Genomic DNA, 20,545 nt, shown 5'->3' on the forward strand with positions numbered 1-20,545 from the left:
AGAACCGAAATCAAATATTATATCCAATATTATCTATATACAATGCAGAAGATGTCAAACATTGTAGAACCTAGAAACCGGTTTTCACGAGCTTCATCCAATAAAGCACCAGTAGACACCAATCTTATTTTCGTTTCCAGTGACCATTACCATAAGTTTGCAGCATATCCTGATAGCAATATCATCATTTCGCCATTTTCCAACCCTTTTTCTTCTCCGCTCTAAGCGCCAATAATGCCCCATCTCTGCCAGGAACTCTTCCTATTTCCACAACGATAAATCGTACAAAATCTTGCAGTGTCCAGTAACTGCTATGTGCACTGAGCATGTTGAGATATTGAATGTTCAAAGGTCCGCCGCCAACATTGAGGTAGAAATCTATTTGTCCATTGTCGTTCAAAAGCGCCATGCGTGTTTCGGCGATTTCCTCGCGGGTGAAATCATGAGTCTCCAGTTCGATATTTGAAGGGAGCTTGGATATTGTAGCTGCGGCGCCGTGAGCGGTACTACCAACTGTTGCACCGGTGGTATATGTTGTGCCCCAGCGGAAAACACTCGTAATGCTTTGCAAAAGTGAGGTTGACGAACTAGGTATAATCTTTGGTTTGAGCGAGTTTGCCAGATCAGCATCCACCGCTGCATTCAAGCGGTACGCAATAGGATCCGTATCATTTAGGATGTTATATATATTATCGACTGCAAGGCATCCATATTTTCCAGCCTGACCAGCTATTCCGCGTCCTGCGTCCTCACCATGGTCCATGCCAGGCTTGTTCCGACCCTTGCGTGGAAGAAGGACGGACTTGTTGAGAAGCAGGAAAAATCCTACAGGACTACCGCAGAGGAATAGGTTCTTGGTATCAAACTCGAAAATGGCCTCGCTGATTTCAGTGCTGGAGAAATCGATGGACGGAAGAACAGTCGGTTGATGCGAAAGGATATCCACTGCCATGACCGTTCCCAGGGAATGAGCGATTATGTGTACTCTTCCACGGGATTGGAAGCCAGGGTTATTCCGGCACCAAAGCCGATATATTCGATTTGCTTCTCTGACCACCGCATGTACCATTTTCTGTTTATGATGAGACAGATAGTATGGGATGTCAAGCATAACATCGCTGATCAAATTTCTGACTCCCGGAATTGTGTCTGGAGTGATATCTTTCAACGAAAAGTTGTTTGCATGAGGATCCTCGGCTGCCGAAATGCTTTCTTCCGCACCTTCAAGAGATAGAGTTGTTCGCCAATTGACTGGGAGCACCATGATGCTCTCTTGACCTTGACGCATATGTGGCCATACCGCATCGCTGCTCAGCTCTGCATTCACGTCTTTTCGAAAGGCGTTGATTGCATGGGTGAAATGGAAACTCTCAACTCGTTCAGATAGTTTTTGGCCAATGCCGTGTATAACCAAAACAAGATCACTCACATCCTGCCTCTTATCCTCCATTTGACAGGCATAACAGATTTGTCGGCGAGAAGCAGATGGGCCAGCAGCCATCTCGCGCATCTTCATGAAATTCCTTGCGTTTGTAGAAACGAACTTTGACGGATGCAATTTATCCCATAGTTGCGGGCTGAATCCTCGTACCACGGGGATGCCAATTTGTCTGCCCTTTCGTACAGAGGCCAGGGGTCGACGGCCGCGTGCAACTGATGGCAACAGACTTGGTCGTAAGATTTGTGCCTCCTTCGCATTGACGTATATGACACTGGAAGATTTGAACTGCCGTACGGTATCTACCTGGCCTTCCACACCACCAGCGGCTCTATTTACACTGAAATCAAGATGCGTTGCATGCTGTGACAGATGTGCGCTTCCAACGGACATAATTCCAGGCGATTCACGGCCGGCCTTGTCTGCTTTCTTCGGTACCTCATCAGGCCAGAGCTTGTATATAATTTTTTCCTCGGCCTCCGCGCCATTTTCTATACAGCTATCGAGCTCGTCTTGCCACGTTTGTGTCCAGGGCTTCAGTTCCATGTAACCATCTTCCAAATGATTCGCGAGATCAGTTTCTACAGGAAGCATAGTGTTCTTGTAAAACCAAGTTGCTCTAATAACATTTGAGATATCATTCACTGGGCTCCAGTAAATGGGCTTCATCTGTAGTTTCGGCAATTCTACGAGATGAAGGCGCGTTGCGCCTACGGTCACCGTTACACCTGCGTCAACAACTTCCGAGCCGGTGGTTGAAGGTCGGGAATCTGGTTTTGGAGAAGGTGTCTCTCGAAGTTTGGGTTTGACTTCATGGTCTAGCTCTAGGGCTGCTTTCAATTGCGTAGTAGAATTGTTGTCTCCGTTGAAAGGGCGTCTCATTTGTTCAAGTATATCTTCGTTGCCCCAAGCTGAGCTAGCAGCAGAATCCGATCGATCTCTAACCGGCGCCCGAATGAATGGAGATCCAGTAACATTGGTATCAGCCATGGTTCGCATCCTCCCGTCGTCACCGTTCTGAAGCGGCGTCCCACTTCTCGTAGGTGTTCCGGGAATAGGCTGAACAGGAGAATTCTGGCATTTCTGTAGCTTTTCACAAGTTTCATAGGATCCGAGAGTTCTTCGTCGTTGCTTTGACTTTTCGAAGTCCGGTAATTCAGCGTTTCTAGGTTTTGGTACGTTGGAAATTGATTCCTTCCCAGCAGCTACACTGCCATCCACAAATATTTCCCGAACCCCCAGCGAGCTTCTCCGGTTTTCTCTTCCCTCACCCCGTAGCCGGGAAGCTGGGAGGGTTTTACTGTTTTTGATAAGTTTTCCATCTGACCCTCGCCGGCTTCGTTCGACAGCTGGAGGTATTCCTCGAAGTCTCAAAGTGCTTTCCCGGGAACCAGAGGCTCTGGAGTCACTTGTATTTTCCCTCTCAAAATCAGCCCGCAGAGCCTGCCAAGCTTCTTCCAGAGCTATACTGTCTCGGCTTGAAAACGGTCTCGTCGGCAGCTGTGTGTTGGAGTTGGTGGTCGGAGCTGTGATTGGTGTCAAGGGATCATCGATTGGGAGCGATGATAGGTAGAAAAACTGGGCTCGAACGGTAGGTGGTGGAGGGATTACTTCGTCTGGGCCGCCCTTGATAACGGCGTTGCCTTCTTCCTCGTAGAGCAGGCATGTTGGCCCGTATGTATGCGTGGGAGCAGCCATGACTTAAGAAATAGCTCTGTTTGGTACTTCTATAGCTGAGGATATTCAAAGAAGTGGCCGGTCCTTATATATCTAGGATAAATCAAAGAATTATAAGAGCAGAAGCAGCTCCACCTTCTGGCATGGGAGGTTCTGGCATCCTGGACGTCAAGAACAAAGCCATAGGTAGCAGAATTCATGCAGTTTATCTGGGTGTAGCCAGGTTTTTCTTAAAGGATAATAATACCAGGATACGAAATGCTATCCCCTAGTCCGATTCACTCCCAAGGGCAAAAGTTGGAGAATCCAGGTTGTCGCTTTTCTGGTGGTTGGGATTTTCCTAAATGTTGACTCGACGATGACGTTGTTGGATGGCAGCTTCACGTGACGCGCCCAGGCTCAACCATGTGGATCTTTGATAACTCTCAGAGAACTGGTTATTTATGGCAGGGATCATCTCGCCTGTTTGCTAATTCCTATTGGCACGATAAGTAAGACTTTGCTAATTATACACAAAAGAGGCTGCCTGAAGGGCTTAACAAATCACCAAGGGATGCCCGCTGAGACCACGACCCAAAAGGCAGCAACATTAAAAAACAACTGATCGTAAAGAAGGGCCTTTCAACAATAACTAAAACCCGAGACCCATATTCCGTAGTCAACAATACTCTGCCTTCCCCTTAAGCCGTGCGTTTTCCAAAGGATAGCTGGTGGAATGCTCCTTGCGTTACATGTTTGTCGTCAGCCTCCTTAAGCTGCTTTTCCTGAGCTTTCTTCATAGCAGCAAGTGCTCCCATCTGCAGTTCCTGGAAAGCCAGAAATGTCACCAGTGGTCCTCCCAACATCTCCAAGATCTTATGTGTATCATGCATGTGTTTCCTAATGACACTGTCAGGGTAGCAAAATGTGCGAATGCTCATCTCCTTCGCCATGGCCTTCCAGTTGTACAGAGTTGCGTTCAAAACAACGGTGTTATATGCACATTCGCCATGGAACTTGAAAGTTCGAAGATTGTAGATGATCAAGTCTCGTTGCGTGGCTTGGTCGAACTGAAATTGAACGACTGGCGGTCTGCCCTTGGACACCCAGAAATTGGTGACCTTATTAACGGACTCGGCAGACATGTAGCCAGCTTGGTACTGGCTTACGAGAAACTGGTTGGCCGTAACGCAGATCATTAGCTCCATTTCGGAGTAAAGCTTTGCTTGAGTTGGGGGATCAAGAGAAATTGGACAAGTAGACCTAGTCAACATCTTAGGCTGGAAAGGGGCAGATCCGGATCCCGTCTATAGAAAATGTCAGTGCCAGCTCCATTATTCATGATGATAAAAAAAGTCCATGTGCTCACAATATCCTCAACTCGCTGTTTGATTTTCTCCCCGAGAGCTCTCAGACCAGGTTTCCTCTTTTCGGCGGGGACATCGTTGATGTCTGGCGAGCGTCCTAACCATCCATTTTCGCCGAATAGCTTCTTATGCGGAGATTTTGAGCGTTTCTGTTGCGGGTATAGATCAAGAGCGGACTCTTCATCCAAATCTTCGAGTTTAGTGGGGGAACGGGAACGGCCGCGTCCACGCAGCGCACGGTTTGCTTCATAATATCTCTGATCCTGTCTCTGACCATGCTTCTGGTCACGACTTTGGTCATGGTTACGTCCACCGTTTTCCCACTTTTCTACAGGAGGCACCTTTGCTGGGCTTTCCCATCCCTGGAAGTAGCTGGCCATGTCCGAGTTATCACGGTATCCGTAGTCAAATGATTTTACATTACCGTCTGACTTGGATTGGGGAAGGCGTCTTCCGTATTGACTCGCATCCGCGGGATAGGAGTAAGCCTTTGGCGGAGATGGCTCTCTTTGGATTCGTGAGTCATTTTCAGGGGATCCAGGCCATACGCTTTGACGTCCACTACTTTCATGGTATTCCGAAGCACCGCTATAAGATGAGTGACTAGCATAATTTATTAGCATCAGAGTGAATATAGCTTAATCTGTAGATATGCGTTCCTACCTGTCGTATGCGAGAGGAACCTCCATGGCTTCCGATGGATTGTACTTCTTTGGATCTAACGAGTTGACTGGAATTCCAGCTTCCTTTGTAGATTGGACGGTCAGATGCAAGATATCTCGCGTCAACTGCCTGAATGCGTCCCTGGAAGAGCAACAAGGCGGGCAACCCTGGGTGTCTAGGGTATGATTCTGGTGGCCGTTCGATTCTAGGTTAGGTAAACTTGACGAATGGGTATGCGAAGAGGGATTAGACCGTTGCTGATGCCCTAATCCAGGAAGAAAATCTCTAGTACCATCGCGTTGATGCTGTGAATGCTCCATATTTGGTCTTTGTTTATGTTGTGGGTGTGAGCCAGAGGAACTTCCAAGCATCATGCTTTTTATAACAAATAAAAAGAGATGAATCTCATGAATAGCACAATAAGGGCTATTGCCACGAATTAGAAAGTGTAAGGTAGAAAGAACCACAATAGCCACCAAAGCTATTGTTGTGAGGATGAGGTTCAAGAGGAATGGGCGGTAGTGATGGAGTTGATATAAAAAGAGTGATATCACCTAGCAACCAAAGTAAACAACACCAGTCCGCGTTTCTAGGTCCGGTTTGTCCCGGACTGCAGCTAGTAAGAGCCTGATCCTTCTCCAAAGCCTGCACCAGGATATGCTTAGTGAAAAACCAGCTATATGGCCACACTGCCATCTAACAGAACTATCTCGGAATATATAGAGTAGTTAAATATACCAAGTAAGTACAAATAGAGACATCCAACCTACAGGTTGCCTTATGCAAAGAGCAGTAGTTTCATACATATAGCATCTTTAAAAAGAAACATCTAGCAGTACCTGGAAAATGTCACTGAGCTCCGGGGGGTATTGTACTCCAAAGGTAGTCTTCAATATGAACATGTAGATATATACAGGATCCTGTACATACCATAACGGCAAGCAAGGGGTGGATATACGTCTGGTAATAGGAGGCTGCATGGTATTACTACCATCAAGGCTTCTAGTATCATTTCGGATTCTTCTTATCGCAAAGAATATAAGAGGTCAGAACAGCTAAAATAACTAACCAACCCCTTTCTATAGCGTATCTCCGTTTCATTGTATGCTCAACGATCATGAAACTGTTGATAGATCAGGTGCAGTAGAAGGTGGAAGTTCGAACTCCCGATGCTAAAGTTGCGGGAAGGACTGGCACGTGACTGGTGTAATCTACGGAATACCATTGGTTAGCCCAATGTAGCACGTGATTTTGTGGTCTCGCCGAAGTTTAATCTATATCTAGGCCTAGGAGCTTAACGATTTTACGGACGGCGTAGTTACAGCACTGAAGACAGAAGACAAGAATGATTTATCCATTCCCACGATTTACCAAAAGGTGGCACTACTGGAAATTATGCTATGCCTTATGACGAGCGGGAGACCACGGGTGGGATACATAAATATGAGGGTACCAAAATCCAGCTCATACCTCTGTCAACTTTGCAGATATCTCTCGAAGACTGCAGGGGGTTGACCTCAACCTTCAGTTCAGAAAAGGTTCTTATCCCAATATCACGGCCACACCTTATATCCTTGAGCCGCATTCTACCCCTTGGACCCTCGGGCTCCTATATTTACAAACAATTCCATTTCTCGTCTAGAGAATTTCATTACGCTACTAGAAGGTAAGGACGAAGAGAGTGGAAGCAAAGAACATTTTCAAGCAACATTTTCAGTAAGATATTCATGAATGGGCATAGAAGCCTGAAGAGGCGAAATCTGGCCTTCCGGAACAAATACTACTCAATTGCCAGTCACTCCATACCCTGAAGGTATCAAATACAACCGATATTCACTTGCTGCATATTTTTATACCCTATGTACACTCTAAGCATTTTCTTCTGTCATTCCCTTCATTCACTGGCTAAGAGTGACTAGTTCATACCTTCTCTATTTAAAGAAGAGCCAGGAGCTTCTCTTTTTTTCTGCTTTCTGTCACCTACTGTTCCCACTATCCTACCAATTCTACCTCCCATCGATGCGTTGGACTTGTGTCAAAAGATAACTTCATCCCACTGATCAGGCTCATATCATCAACTTGAAGGTTATAACGTTGTTTAAAGAGTCAAAACATGAAGCAAAAACATATCCCTCTCAGGATGACATCCTCGACGGCCTGTCTGGTGCCGTTATTTTCTCGTCGATGGATATTACAAAAGGCTTTTTCCAGCAGCCAGTCGCCAAGGACGATACATGGAAGTTGGCGTTTTCTACTGTATAGCGGTACCACAAACTGGATATGAAAGCGCTTGCTGTTACTGAGGTTTTATCCCGTAAAGGATCCTAATCGATCCTTTGGGCTGGCACATCACTATGAGCTCGAAGGACAGCGAGCAGTCCGCCTAATGATAAAGATGGCCAATATGATGATATCAAGCTCGAACTCCTTGCATAGTGAAGAAAATCAGCCAAGGAAACTACCCGATATCAACACATCTCCAAATGACTTACAAAATTTTCATGAGAGTCATGACTGCAGCTAAGTCTCTGATTAGGACATACTCCCTAGGGGAATACATCTGCATTTATTTGACCTAGAGTCTCTTTCTATGCACTGCGGGTAGCTTAGCTATCCCAAGACGGTCCATCAGCTTGGATTAAGATCATTCTTCTATAGGACACGGCTTATGCAAATACCTCTGGAAGACTGTGCTGGTCTACCCCAACGACATCGTCACTTACTCTCCATCTCCTGAACAGCACTTGAAGGATCTCGACAATATTCTCTCTCATGTCTGAACTTCAGTCGACCTATCGATTGCTAATGCAATTACCCCTCTAGATGGCAGAGCAGCTGGAGCCTTATGAACACTTAAAAATTGAAAAGGGTTTTAGGTGCTTATTTGCTATATGCACTTACGCTAGCATTACCCAAAGTGCTATTGAAAAGCACACGCCAAAGCATTCATGGGCGTATATTAAGAAAAATATGCTCCTCCGAAGGTCTCGAGATTTTTAAGTGTCCACCACACTACTTTTGTATGAAGTTACCCGAACCATCTCTCGATATTAAAAATCCACTACCTTATCGCATAAATAGCAGCTAAGGAATGCCATACAATTCACGCTAATTCCCATGGTTATTCATGTGACATTACTCTATCTATCTTGAAATGCCATTTCGCGTACTCCTTCTAAAGCTTAACTTTGACATGTTAACCCGAGAAGAAACAGGAGGAGCTTCAAGCTTCGGGTTCTAGACTCAATGCCACTCTGGGAACTGTTGACAAAGTGCCAAAGATAAAACTTCACCATCCTGGCCATTGGTGTGGGTTATAAACAATGCAGGAACTTCTACACTATTGCTTGGTGTATTTTATCGACCAGGCCAGGCCGGCACCCTTAAGAAACCAGTTACAGTTATCGGCGGAGACTCAACTTTAACCAGCTCGTTAACATAGTTCAGAGTACTCTGTAACTAGTCAGTTGATTAACTTGAGAGTCCGTAGAGACTCTGTCTTGGTCAAGCAACTTGGTGATCAGTATACGATGAGCAAGCGTACCAGATCGCCAACGCCTACCGTTATGAACTACCGGAGCGACAAGCCAGCCGCTAATTTTTGCGGTATTGACATGGTTTATTGAATTCCAGACCAGACTAAGAGGCTGACTAGTTATAAAAAGGGTTTGGCGGCTTTATTTGACATTTTCTGGCCCCTGGCACCAATCACTACTGGCCCAAAATCGCGAAGACCAGCATCTAAATAAGCATCGATGGACATCTTCGCTGCCGGCGTGGTGGCTTAAGGGATATTGTTTCACTGGTTGGCAGGGCACATCCAGCGTGAGGGACGATCACCAGCTAACCAACTGGCTGGAAGACAGACAGAGCACATATCTAAAACAACAGCAACACCCAGACTATTGTCTGTACACATATAGGATATCGCGTTAATCTCCAAAGCATCCCGGACATATCGCCACTACAGTTTTAGTAAAGCTCTTGAGAAGGGCCTTTTAAGGGTTTTCCCGGAGTTTCGTACGGAATTGCTTTTTCCTCATCGCGGCGTGGCCTTATTCTTCAGCCAGTTACTATCCCGGCCCGTCCAGCAACGACCACAAGGTAACGCAGGGGGGATAACTAGTTATTCTTCACTCTCGACCAGAGCATCCAGTTAGCTTTTGCCTATAAACCCCCTGTAACTATCCCTTTGGCCCTTGACTATCAAAGTTGCACTTGGCTCTCCGAGCCCTGTCTGGGTGGAACCAGATGCCATTCTCATGCAGACTGAATAAGCAGGCATGAATATCTGACGGATAGGATCCGGCATGAACATGACAGACCTACGGTGTACAAATATGGGTATGTATCTCCGCTCCTAGCATTCAAATTCATCAAAAATTCATTTCTTCTGCTACGGCTAACTGTTTGTTCAGATATCTGATTGGTATACTTTTAATCTGCCCTGCGGTAGCAGGTGTTTGATAGCCCGGTTCGCCGGATCAAAATCACTCCTCGCATAATACGCACAAAAATGAGGGAGGAAGCGTACGATATCGTTATTGTTGGTGCTGGGCCATTTGGTCTCTTCTTGTCACTCTGCCTATCCCGATGGGGTTACAATGTGAAGCACATTGATAACCGAGAAGTGCCTACAAAAACAGGCCGAGCAGACGGAATCCAGTCTCGCTCAATCGAGATACTTCGAAATTTGGGACTAAAGAGGCAGTTGATGGCCTACACGCCTGCGAGGCTTTACAATGTTGCATTTTGGGACCCTGACCCTAATAGCGAAGGCATTCGTCGGACGAGCAATTGGCCCAGCTGTCCGCCGACCATCGGGGCGAGATACCCATTCTCCCTCATTATACACCAGGGTATAATCGAAAAAGCCTTTCTAGGTGAGATTTCCAAGTGTGGTACTACCGTGGAGCGTCCAAGCACCATAGCTGGATTCGTACATGATAGAGAAGACCCCGTATACCCTATATCAGTCACCATAAAAAGCCTTGACACGAACGTGGAACGCACTGTACGGACAAAATATTTAATTGGCGCTGAGGGAGCTCGGAGCTTTGTCAGGAATCAGCTGGGGATAAAAGTGCAACGGAAGGGGCCTATTTCCGCTGTATGGGCTGTCGTGGACGGGGTGGTCCGAACTGATTTTCCTGATATCAGGGTACGCATATGAGACTCCAGTGCTGGTATATGCTACAGCGCCTTTAGCCGTTGACTGACCTACCGAGCAGAACAAATGCACTATTCATTCTCACAGTGGTTCAGTGATGGTGATACCAAGAGAGGACAACTTAGTCCGCCTCTACACCCAAATATCCTCCCCCGAGGATGCCGACTGGGACCCTAAGCAGACAGCTACCATCCAGCAAGCGCAAGACTCCATCAAGAAGGCCCTAAAGCCATACAACATCTCCTGGGATTCAGTGGACTGGTATTCAACCTACCCAATTGGTCAAGGTTTAGCGGACTCATATAGTTTGGATCAGCGTATCTTCATTGGGGGAGATGCATGCCATACTCACAGTGTAGGTTACCCCCCAGCCAGTCTGATCTTAACGCTATCGATATAACGTCTAACCAATCTCCTCACCAGCCTAAAGCCGGTCAGGGAATGAATGCCGGATTTCACGATGCCCTAAACCTAGCATGGAAGATCCATGCAGTCGAGGCTGGATTTGCCGATCGCTCGATCCTGGAATCTTATGAAGCGGAACGGAGATACATCGCTCTGCAGCTGCTTGATTTTGATGCCAAATACGCGAAGTTATTTTCCCAGAGACTATCTTCAAAAGACCCCAACTTACCCGAGAGCAAGGAGTTTACCAAATTGCATAAAGCTGCCGCGGAATTCACAAGCGGTTACGGCATCATATACCCCCCGAATGCCTTTAATTGGCATCCGGATCATAGAGCCAAATCACCGCTTTTCATCTCCGAAGGAAAGGGACTCAAGCCTGGCCGTTGCTTTCCACCGGCTACGGTTACTCGTCTAGTTGATTCTAATCCCGTTCATCTGGAACAGGAAATTCCCTTGAACGGATCATTTCGGATATTGATCTTCGCCGGGAGCCTGGACAAATCCAGAACTGCTCTGGCTGATTTCTGCCAACACATGGAGAAACCTTCGAGTTTCTATTCCTTTTTTGCGACACCCGAGCATTCCCCAGACCCATACTTTGAGAAACATAATCCCCATTCAAGATTCTTCACCCTTGCAGCTGTATTCATGGAAGAAAAGGATAATGTTGATATCTCGACTCTTCCACGGCTTCTCAAGGCCTATAACCACCATATCCACGCCGATGACCTCGTTCATAAGAGGGATACTCGTCCGATGGGGTCGGTCCATAGGAAACTTGGCTTTGATACTGGCAGGCCCGGTGTTGTGGTCATACGCCCTGACGGACACGTTTCCTGTATTGTCATGTTGGAGGAAGGAAGCGGGACTGTTGATGCCTTGAATAAGTATTTTGGCACATTCACATCGAAGGTGGCCAGCGGACTAACGATTTCACGACTATGATCACCTTTTTGGTTACGTTGTCTTCAGATCACAGCATGGCAGACTGCATCCCTGTTTGGTTATCATTAGCAGCATATAGCTTCTCCTCTGGACATATTATGAAGTATTGAATTTGCATGAAAATGAAGATTCTTTTTGTAACAGATTTTCATACTTTGCCAATGCCATGGCTTCGTAGATCTACGATCTAGATAGCGCCTCCGATTAAACAGCCCAAACTATCGATACTGTCCGGAAAATTTTGACATGTGGACACCAAAATTTAATGGTCGATCTTACTATTAATACGGTCCATCTTTAAGGGGCTGAAAAAGCTTCCTGGTGATCGGAAACATCGGAATTTAACGGTAGTTTGTATGGAGTTTTTATAGTTGGGATAACCAAATAACTAAAGCCAAAAATAGTCGACGAGTTATTAAAGCCAAACCTTCAACATTCAAACATTCATCCACTCGACCCAACCACCAAGAGCCAGAACAGCGATCTAAAGCCGACAAAATGTTCACTCTTACTCTCTCGGCCCAAACATCAGGGTATGTCTATCTTTTAGATACCTGGCTATGGTAGAAGTGGCGTGTCGGGGCGTCAAACTCACCCCCGCGGCGTTGCCCCTCCATATCAAAAACACCACCAGCGAGCTGCATTTTTTCTCTTGCATTTTGATTGCTTCTAGAGTCGAGAGCATTACTAGACGAGGACGTATGGATAACCAACACGTCTGAGTGCATAGGGTCACTAATATCCGTCCTCAAGATACCCCCGAAGATCCATATTACTACACGTTCAAAGTGCAGTGTACGTCTTGCCGTGAAGTACACCCAAACTGGGTCAACGTCAGCCGATTCGTACGTATACCGCTTCTTCTGAGCTCAAATTGCCCAGTAATATCTCTGTTTATTGTCAGCCACAAGTGGAATACTTGGTGAGGGTCGGTTAAGTTGCTGTGGACACTGTCCAAGGTGCAAGTAGGCGGTCAGATATCGCCTAAAGATGAAATGCATTCGATTTTGCCACATATAACCTGTCTACTTTTCTCACGGCGGCTCCTGCATTCGTGAAGTTTCATGGTTGTCTGATCGACCCTTTTACTGACTGGTTCTATAGGAGCAGAATGAAGTTCCTGGAAGTCGAGGAGAGGCAAATTTCGTGTGGAAATGCAGGCTCTGCGGGGTGAGTGGATGACTCGGATTTGCGCAACTTCACACGCACTATTACCCTTCTGCATGCTAGTTATGTGGTAGAAGCAAGAATGGGATACGCAATGTCTACCTTGGGGGACGGGAGTTGACTTGCATGTTGGTAATTAGAGGACCCATTCTGCCAGCATCACCGCTGGGCCAATGGCATTTGATGAGTCGAAGGGCTTCGATGGAAAAGGCCAGAAGATCATCGAGTTTGACTGCCGTGGCCTAGAATTTACCGAATTCAAGGCAGATGTAAGATTGGCCTTCACCGTCAAGGCTACAAAAGTACTCCATGACTGACACGCGATACAGGGGAAATGGGAGGCCACAGGTACAGAGTCTGGAACCAAGTTTAGCGACATTAGCCTGGAGGAGAATGAATGGTACGATTTCGACGAGAAGCAGGGTGAGGAGGTCAACATCACGGAAGTTAGCTGGGAGATCCGTAGGGCTTGAACGGCATCTGTCTACTAGATGAATATCTATGCAGCTATGTATACGAGTGAGGCCTTTGGTTGTTTGTATATCTACTTCCTTTTATGTCGAGAAGTGTCGCTGCTTTAGTATCATTAATTGTGTTATATAATCAATTCATTAAAAGCGGCGCTAGAATCATCCCAAAAGAAAACTCAAAGTCGCGAAAGTTGAAGCTCGAAAGGAAAAGAAAGCAAATTCTAAGACGACGACGAGCAGCAGCAGCAGCAGTAGCAGCAGCAGGAAGAAGAGGAAGATTGAGCGCTGGCTAACAGGGTATACGTTGCTTGCTGTCGCGGGCTGTGATTACGGTCTTGTGAAGGGAAGAAGTGCTTAATTGGAGCCTGCAAAATGAGTGTAAGTCCCTGCCCCGGTTGCTCGTGTGGGATAGATAAGAAGCAGTCGCTAACAGCAGTTGAATGAGCAGTTTGTTCCTCTCAACCCCCGGCCTATGCTGCAGTCCTTGTACGTCGTGATTATCTCAGCCTGAGTTGGCTTCCCCGTTTACAGCTGGCTATCTTGGCCGGAGTACATCCAATGCGCCTCACCATTTTCCGTGCCCACATGCCTTTATCAGCAGTTGATATGCCTGTTGAGTTCATATCTCTCTGAGGGACAGCTGTTGGTGCCAGTGATATATCTACGAGGATACATGCAGACGAGGATGCTAATACCAATTGCATGAGCTAATACGTTGTCTGGCACTAGGATTAACGAGGATATTGTCGTTCGCCTAAAATGGGGCCAAACCGAATATAAAGGCCGACTGATCAGTGTTGACTCATACATGAACATTCAACTATCGCAAACCGAAGAGTTTATTGATGGGAAGAACACCGGCACTCTAGGCGAGGTGCTTATACGGTATGATGATAACTAAACGCTTTGCATGGACCTGGATCCTTAGCTAATACATCAATGCTTCAGATGCAACAATGTTCTCTGGATAGGGAACGCAAAGGGAGTGGAAGACAAGGATGTCCAAATGGGTGATTCTTGATGATTAACGTCTTTCTCTTCACCTTTTTACGCCGTCGTTGGGGGCGAATACCGCCGGATCTTAACCGTTTATATCACTTTTTTTCCCTTACCTTTCTCATCTATTCCGTGCAGTGGAATGGCGAATGGAGTTTTACGAATTGAATTGAAATACAAAGAAAGCACTGCGGGATTCAGCAATGAACAAAAAGTCCATCTTATGAAGTCATATGTTACGCGATACCCTCCTTCGGCCGTCGGTTGACATGGCGACTGACTAGCTGTGGGAGTCTGGTACAGGATGCGGCTGCCGGAACTTGGAAGAAGCGAATGTAGCAGGTGAAGAAGAAGAGCTTTATTAGAGCTTTACCGGCTGATCAACTCTTTATCATGGCCGTGCATCCGCGTGGCAGGTATATCCCGCATGGCATTGCGTGTGATTGATGTTAGCCATCCCGCTCACTTCCATGTCTCGCATCCGTCTGTTACACCGCATCCTACATGCTTCGGGATAATTAGATGAAGAGAAAGAAAGTTATATTGCTGCCTTGGAAGCTAGAATCCTCGTCCGGCGCTCACGGGTCGGCTATACATACATATGCTGCCATGAGGCGAACACAGCCAGCTCCTACAGCCACAGGTGACACCATTTCGTATGACAAGATGAAGAGTAAGCCAGATTTATAAGAATCTCGCTCTTAAAAAAGCACCGTCTATCCGTATTGTAAGCTCGGTAGTTAGTACTCCGTGTAGAGGCTGAAAGCTGGTTCCTGCGACGGCTTTACGTCATAGGCGGCCGGTTGTTTTTTCCCGGCGACGTTAAAAATAACTTGTCCTTCTCGAAGACGACAACGCGGACGCGGACGACTGTCGGCGCCGCCACTCTCGAACTGGGCTATACTTACGAGCGCCCAAGAATAATATACAGGCTGAGCATCCGATCTTTGCTCGGTACCAGGTACACTATGTTGACAAGAGTACGGAGCAAGCGGGCGTGGCATGGTCGGCGCATTAATCAGATGAGGGAGAGGTGGGTGGGCTCTCGACGGGCGGAAGGACGAATCCCACCTCCCCATCCATCACGATGCACAGTGACGTCTGTCCCAGCCTTATTGAACGGATACTAACTCATGGCCTTAACGGTAATAGGATGGCTCCCCCGATCTGAACGCGCATGCGTGCAGCTATTTCCAAGATCCTGGCTTCAAGTCGGTGTAGATGTGCTGGCCTGGTCAAGGGACAGTCAGGTTTCTGCAGACCTGCCAGAGAACTCCTCGTTCGGTTTCCGTTGAGATCCTTGACGCTGGAGAGCTAAACATACATAAGGTACAGGATGAGGGATGAATGACACCGGCCAGGTCTGAAAATATCAGACTCCTGCTCGGCATGAGCCCGTTTAGAAACGGGCGTTTAAGCAGCAGCCAATAATGAACGATGGGATACATCTTTGATCTCAGAGTAGATCGATACACCAGATGGAGTAACCAGTACATCGGTGCATGAATCAGCATGATAAAATAAAAACAATAATAAGAAAAAGCTGCCTTGATGTTTCTATATCGGTATCTTCCTACGTGGTACAGACAGATCTGACGACAGGCAAAGGCATGGTTGCTTTTTCATTTGCCATGAAGACTGAACTTGGTCTCCAGTTAACCGCCACAGTCTGGCACAGATACCTTGAGATGAAGTGGGATGATTGGGGCTTCCGTCACGCAACCCGCAGAAGATGCATCAACTTATGCACTCTTCGGGTTTTGGAAGTGTTTCGTCTTTTCGGGCCAGGGTCTTTTTTTGCATGAAGAAGTCAATCGATCAAGGACGGCGGGAAGTGACACTGAGAACGTTTCAACATATACTTCGGACCGCACTACACCACACCACAACACATCCAAAGGAAGCAGATAATAAGTACAGAGCATACAAGAGTCAACCTTCAACAACACCCAAGCAAGGGGCCATGAAAAAGGATAAATCACGGTTTTCTTCATGCCTATTCGATGACCCATTCACCCCCCCATCTCCCCCACCCCAGGGCTGGTGGCAGGTCAAAATCACTCACTACTGCGGCGTGTGACCTGATCAGCGACTTCGCAGTAAAGCAAGGCATGAAGAGGTGTTGGTAGAGGAAAAGTAGTAGGCAGGCAAGAGGCAGGCAGCCCTTTCACGCCAGCGGTGCGCCACATACGTCTTTGCTCAGAGGGTACGAGAGCGTGTGAGAGGCCCGTCCGAAACTCACGAGGGACAGACGCCTTTCCCTCCCTTTCTTTTCTTTTTCCCACTTTGCTTCTTCTTGTCCTCCCTTAGGGGATGGTGAGTAAGGCATAAGGATGGGGGGCATCCGAACTATATTCTGGCCCAGAAGTACACGAAAGAGATGCGTCTCAGGCATCAGAGTGGTCTGGTAAACGGGAAACTCCCATCCTATCCTCAGGCAAGGCAGGGATGAACATCAGAATGAATGAATGGAGAAAAACTGAAGATCCCTCGGCGAGCACTGCTGCTCATTAACAGACCCCAGGAAAAAAAGGAACTGGTCTGCAGTAGCGTGAGAGCGTCCGCATAGATTGGCGGACCACTTTTTTGCTTTTCTCCCCCATAAGCCATCCGTCCAAACGCTCACAGGGATGATTCAAAGGGGAAAGACGATGGAGGAAGACACATGCAAGGAGAGGAGGGCAGCCAGGCTGCTATACATACATAAGCATTTAACTGATGGCCATAACCCGCCCTTACGTTCCGTCCAGCAAGCCCGACAACAAAAACAGCAATAATTAAAAATACACCAGAATCTATTTATCAGCACCCATCGACTCATCCAGCTCCGGTATCCATATTTTATACCTTCGACTCTTTTTTTCGCCGTTCAACAAGCAACAACAAGAACGACGAAGCGACCATTTAGGCTTTTTGCTCTTCTTGCGCAAGAATCCACTTCTATACATTCGGCGGTTCGGGCAACTCGTAAGTCAGTCTGGCAGCCTGTGGAGCGTCGCCGTCAGCAACAACGGGTATTATTATTATTATTATTTACGTACTGACGGATCCAGGGGGGCTAGAAAATGAAAAAGGTTCTAGTTTAAAATACTACTTATAACTAGCAAGCCCGTCCGGAGGGATCTCAGGAGACCTACTTATTGCCTCCCAGTCGCTCCTTTATTCGACCTTCTAGACACGTTCGCCTCTCCCGTCTGACTGATATATACTCCATACAATCAGTTTACTTCTACTGCTACATTGAACGTCTTCATCTACCGTTGCCGTCTACATATCAACATCATCATCGTTGTCGTCGTCGTCCTTGACTCACTGAAGCCACCGATCTAAAAGCCGCTGCTCGCGTGCTCAACACCAACAACAAACCACACTACAATCTTGAAATACTACATACGAACAACTGCAAGTCACTACAAACAACCGCTAGCACTTCCTGCAATGCCATTCACATCACGGTTCGTGGAGCTGCTAGATGCAGAGAGCCACCATGTATCCGAAGACGACGTCCGACTAGAGGAGATACTGGCCGAGTGCGAGCGACGAAGCAGCTCACGAGCATCAACATCTTCATCCTCTCTCTCCTCGTCCTCTTCTTCATCTTCATCCTCCAGCAAGGTGAACATCGCTCAACCAAGCCGCAAGATGAGCACTCGAGACAAACTTCGACGGATATCCTACTTTGCACCGAAGTGATGCATTACTTTCTCTCGGCTCCGACTCTGACTCTGACTCTGACTCTTACTACTACTTCACGATCCCATGAATGCGTCTCTTGAACGACTCATCGCTTTAACGACTCTCTGTTGCTTCTTCTTCTTCTTCTACACCGGCGGTTTTCTTTAAAAAAGCCCATCTCTTGATTCGTCTTCTTTTTTACCGTCCCATGATCACTTCCAGCGGCTTGTGTTCTCTCTGCCATGTGCGATTGAAGGGAACACTACATGCTGTTTACGACTCCTGTATAACTTCTTTCTCTTCTTCCGAACTTACGTGCCTATCTACCTACTACCCATACAGATTGTAATATCACTTTTTTCAGACCGAGATACCCCCTTTGAACACCTATACATTTTTTTCCCCTTCTGCTTACCTTGAATGTACTTCTCCCTCCTCCCTCCACACAAACACGCTTATGCATAGATAGTGCTAAAAACACTTCGGAAATTACCATCTTCTCCATGTCCCACCTCGCCGTTCCAGCCATCGTGTGCCGTCTGCCGTCTTGTCTCCCCCGCCGAAACTATTAGATTCATACTTCTCAACCCGCGGAACATCTGACTGAACGAGGCCTTTCCTCTCTTCTTTTCTTCTTTTTCCCCTTCCCAAAGGCAAAGATAGACAAGAGACAGGCAGACAGACAGCGAGCGGCAAGACGCTCAGTCATCTGACATGAAATTGAATTCCCACCGTCTTTTAGGGTTTCCCAATCAATGGGCCTCAGCGACCCTCCATCATGGGCTGGCGAGACCAACATGTGTTACTCTTAGTCCCTCCCCACAGGCCGTACCGACCAGAGAGAGAGGAGTAAAAAAAAAAGTAGAACAAAGCACGCGGACTGATGGCCCTTTCGTAACACACTCTGTACTCCATAGCGAAGTAAAGTCAAGTACTCCGTACTATACTTTCCTCCGTCGAGAACAGACGACACTACCGTTCGCTCGTGTTCTGAAATTGCCCCTCGGGGAAATTTGGCCCAGTCGTGTTCTGGCCAGAAAAAGGGGCTCCTTTTGTCAGCGACAGCCGGCTTGGGTCTCAGCGTTGTGCTCAGCATGGCTTCGTTTACTAAGATCGCTGCTGGGACTCTTAAAATTAAGCGGTTCTGGCATTCTTCCAATCGGTGTCCGGGGGTTCTCCAAGACCGCCCATGGCAATAGTCGGGGGGTGATATAGCGTATCACTTCTAGAATCGATGGACGGCCAGCGGAATGCGAGACAGCCAGCCCAGGCAGATTTTAATAATTGCTTGCTTACTGGTCTCGTTGATCTCTCCACTTCGTTCCGAGGATGCTGGTTCAATAGTGTTGTGTTCCTGATCCATCTACCAGAGTTGACGGCGCTCATCCGCATCCTTGTCTTTGCTCATCTTTTTTCGTCCGTCTCTTCGTCTTCGTCTTCGTCTTCTTGTCTTTTCGTCTTCTTCGTGTCTCTTTTTTTTCTTTCACGAGCCGAGAAGAAGCCGAGGGCTACTTAGTCATGAAGATTATGTAAGATGCCCCTGGACCCCTGGACGACACAGTCAGGGGAGCGAAGGGAGAAGGACACGAGGATAAAAAGTGTAAGAGAGTTGAAGTTGAGATGTTCACAGCTGTAGTTGATGGGTTGTGGCTGTAGTTGGATGCAGTAGATGTAGATGTAGATGTAGATGTAGTCAAATATGTCGTTCTTGGTGGGAGTTCGTGGAGACGGGCCAACGGAGATGAAACTCGCTGTTTACCATCAATGTCAATAATAATAATAATGTCAACACCACCAACAGAACAGCAGCAAAGCCAATAGACAGAGAAGATGTCGACGCGGCCGCTGTCTGCTCACCAGAGGTCAGCGTCAAATGCGCCGGCGCCTTCGTACTTTGAAGAGCAGCGAGCAGAGCTCCTGCGAGAGATATCCCTGGTACGTGGACGTCCCGGCAGACTCAAGGGACTCCAGCTAATTAATGGTGGGATGATAAGAGCCTCGAAGGAGTGCTGCAGAACATCAACAAGTTCAACCGGAACCTAGAGAGTATCATCACGGTATGGGCTGTTGGATATCTATCTGTAGGGATGTACATTCGCTAATGGCTCGACTAGGTTGGGAACGAACTGAGCTCAGTCGAAGGGCTATGGTCACAGTTTGAAGGCGTGATGGGCCGGGGAGAAGAACAGGGCAACCAGGACGTCAAGGACGAGGAAGATAGAGACAAGCAGTGATGAATTTACCCGTTGAATGAATGGAATTTACGCAAAGAAGGGAATTTTTTTGGACATTGGAAGTTTATTACTTCTAGCATACAGATGCCGTACCGCCAGCTAAGATAGACAAGGACAAGGAAAGAAAAACGAAAACACCTTTTACCAGCAATGCATATTCCCCCGAGAGTCAAATTGGATCCCGTAGACATGAATAGAAAAGGACATGAGGAAATAAGGGAAACTCGATGTATAAAAAAAGGAGCAATAAGGGCAGACAAGATAGGGCTGGGAAAAAAGAGATATAAAAAAAAACAGACGAAGCCGCCTAGGAGATAAGATAGACAGTATGAAAGATAAAAGATAGTCCAAGTGTC

The 20,545-nt window shown here is 47.0% G+C and overlaps 6 protein-coding genes across 6 annotated transcripts; 3 read left to right on the forward strand and 3 right to left on the reverse strand.

Moving 5' to 3' along the window:
• Positions 1–184: 184 nt before the first annotated feature.
• On the reverse strand, positions 185–3,136 carry TRV_01384 (uncharacterized protein; the record flags this gene model as incomplete). Its single annotated transcript, XM_003024375.1, has 1 exon — positions 185–3,136. The coding sequence occupies one exon, from the start codon at positions 3,134–3,136 to the stop codon at positions 185–187; it is 2,952 nt and encodes a 983-aa protein (XP_003024421.1).
• A 659-nt stretch (positions 3,137–3,795) lies between these two features.
• TRV_01385 (uncharacterized protein) lies at positions 3,796–5,498 on the reverse strand (the record flags this gene model as incomplete). The annotated part of the gene is made up of 3 exons (XM_003024376.1): positions 3,796–4,401; positions 4,464–5,049; positions 5,125–5,498. The coding sequence occupies 3 exons, from the start codon at positions 5,496–5,498 to the stop codon at positions 3,796–3,798; spliced, it is 1,566 nt and encodes a 521-aa protein (XP_003024422.1).
• Positions 5,499–9,640: 4,142 nt separating this feature from the next.
• Positions 9,641–11,647, forward strand: TRV_01386 (FAD binding monooxygenase, putative; the record flags this gene model as incomplete). The annotated part of the gene is made up of 3 exons (XM_003024377.1): positions 9,641–10,285; positions 10,356–10,555; positions 10,654–11,647. 3 exons carry the CDS (start codon positions 9,641–9,643, stop codon positions 11,645–11,647), a joined length of 1,839 nt encoding a protein of 612 aa, XP_003024423.1.
• Positions 11,648–12,758: 1,111 nt separating this feature from the next.
• Positions 12,759–13,642, forward strand: TRV_01387 (uncharacterized protein; the record flags this gene model as incomplete). The annotated part of the gene is made up of 4 exons (XM_003024378.1): positions 12,759–12,817; positions 12,972–13,083; positions 13,144–13,260; positions 13,442–13,642. The coding sequence occupies 4 exons, from the start codon at positions 12,759–12,761 to the stop codon at positions 13,640–13,642; spliced, it is 489 nt and encodes a 162-aa protein (XP_003024424.1).
• A 4,048-nt stretch (positions 13,643–17,690) lies between these two features.
• Positions 17,691–17,903, reverse strand: TRV_01388 (uncharacterized protein; the record flags this gene model as incomplete). Its single annotated transcript, XM_003024379.1, has 1 exon — positions 17,691–17,903. The coding sequence occupies one exon, from the start codon at positions 17,901–17,903 to the stop codon at positions 17,691–17,693; it is 213 nt and encodes a 70-aa protein (XP_003024425.1).
• A 1,286-nt stretch (positions 17,904–19,189) lies between these two features.
• TRV_01389 (uncharacterized protein) lies at positions 19,190–19,471 on the forward strand (the record flags this gene model as incomplete). Its single annotated transcript, XM_003024380.1, has 1 exon — positions 19,190–19,471. One exon carries the CDS (start codon positions 19,190–19,192, stop codon positions 19,469–19,471), a length of 282 nt encoding a protein of 93 aa, XP_003024426.1.
• Between the last annotated feature and the right edge of the window lie 1,074 nt (positions 19,472–20,545).

This window comes from Trichophyton verrucosum (genome assembly GCF_000151505.1).
Source record: "Trichophyton verrucosum HKI 0517 chromosome Unknown contig00116_1.f1.exp, whole genome shotgun sequence".
Taxonomy (NCBI): Eukaryota; Fungi; Ascomycota; class Eurotiomycetes; order Onygenales; family Arthrodermataceae; genus Trichophyton; species Trichophyton verrucosum.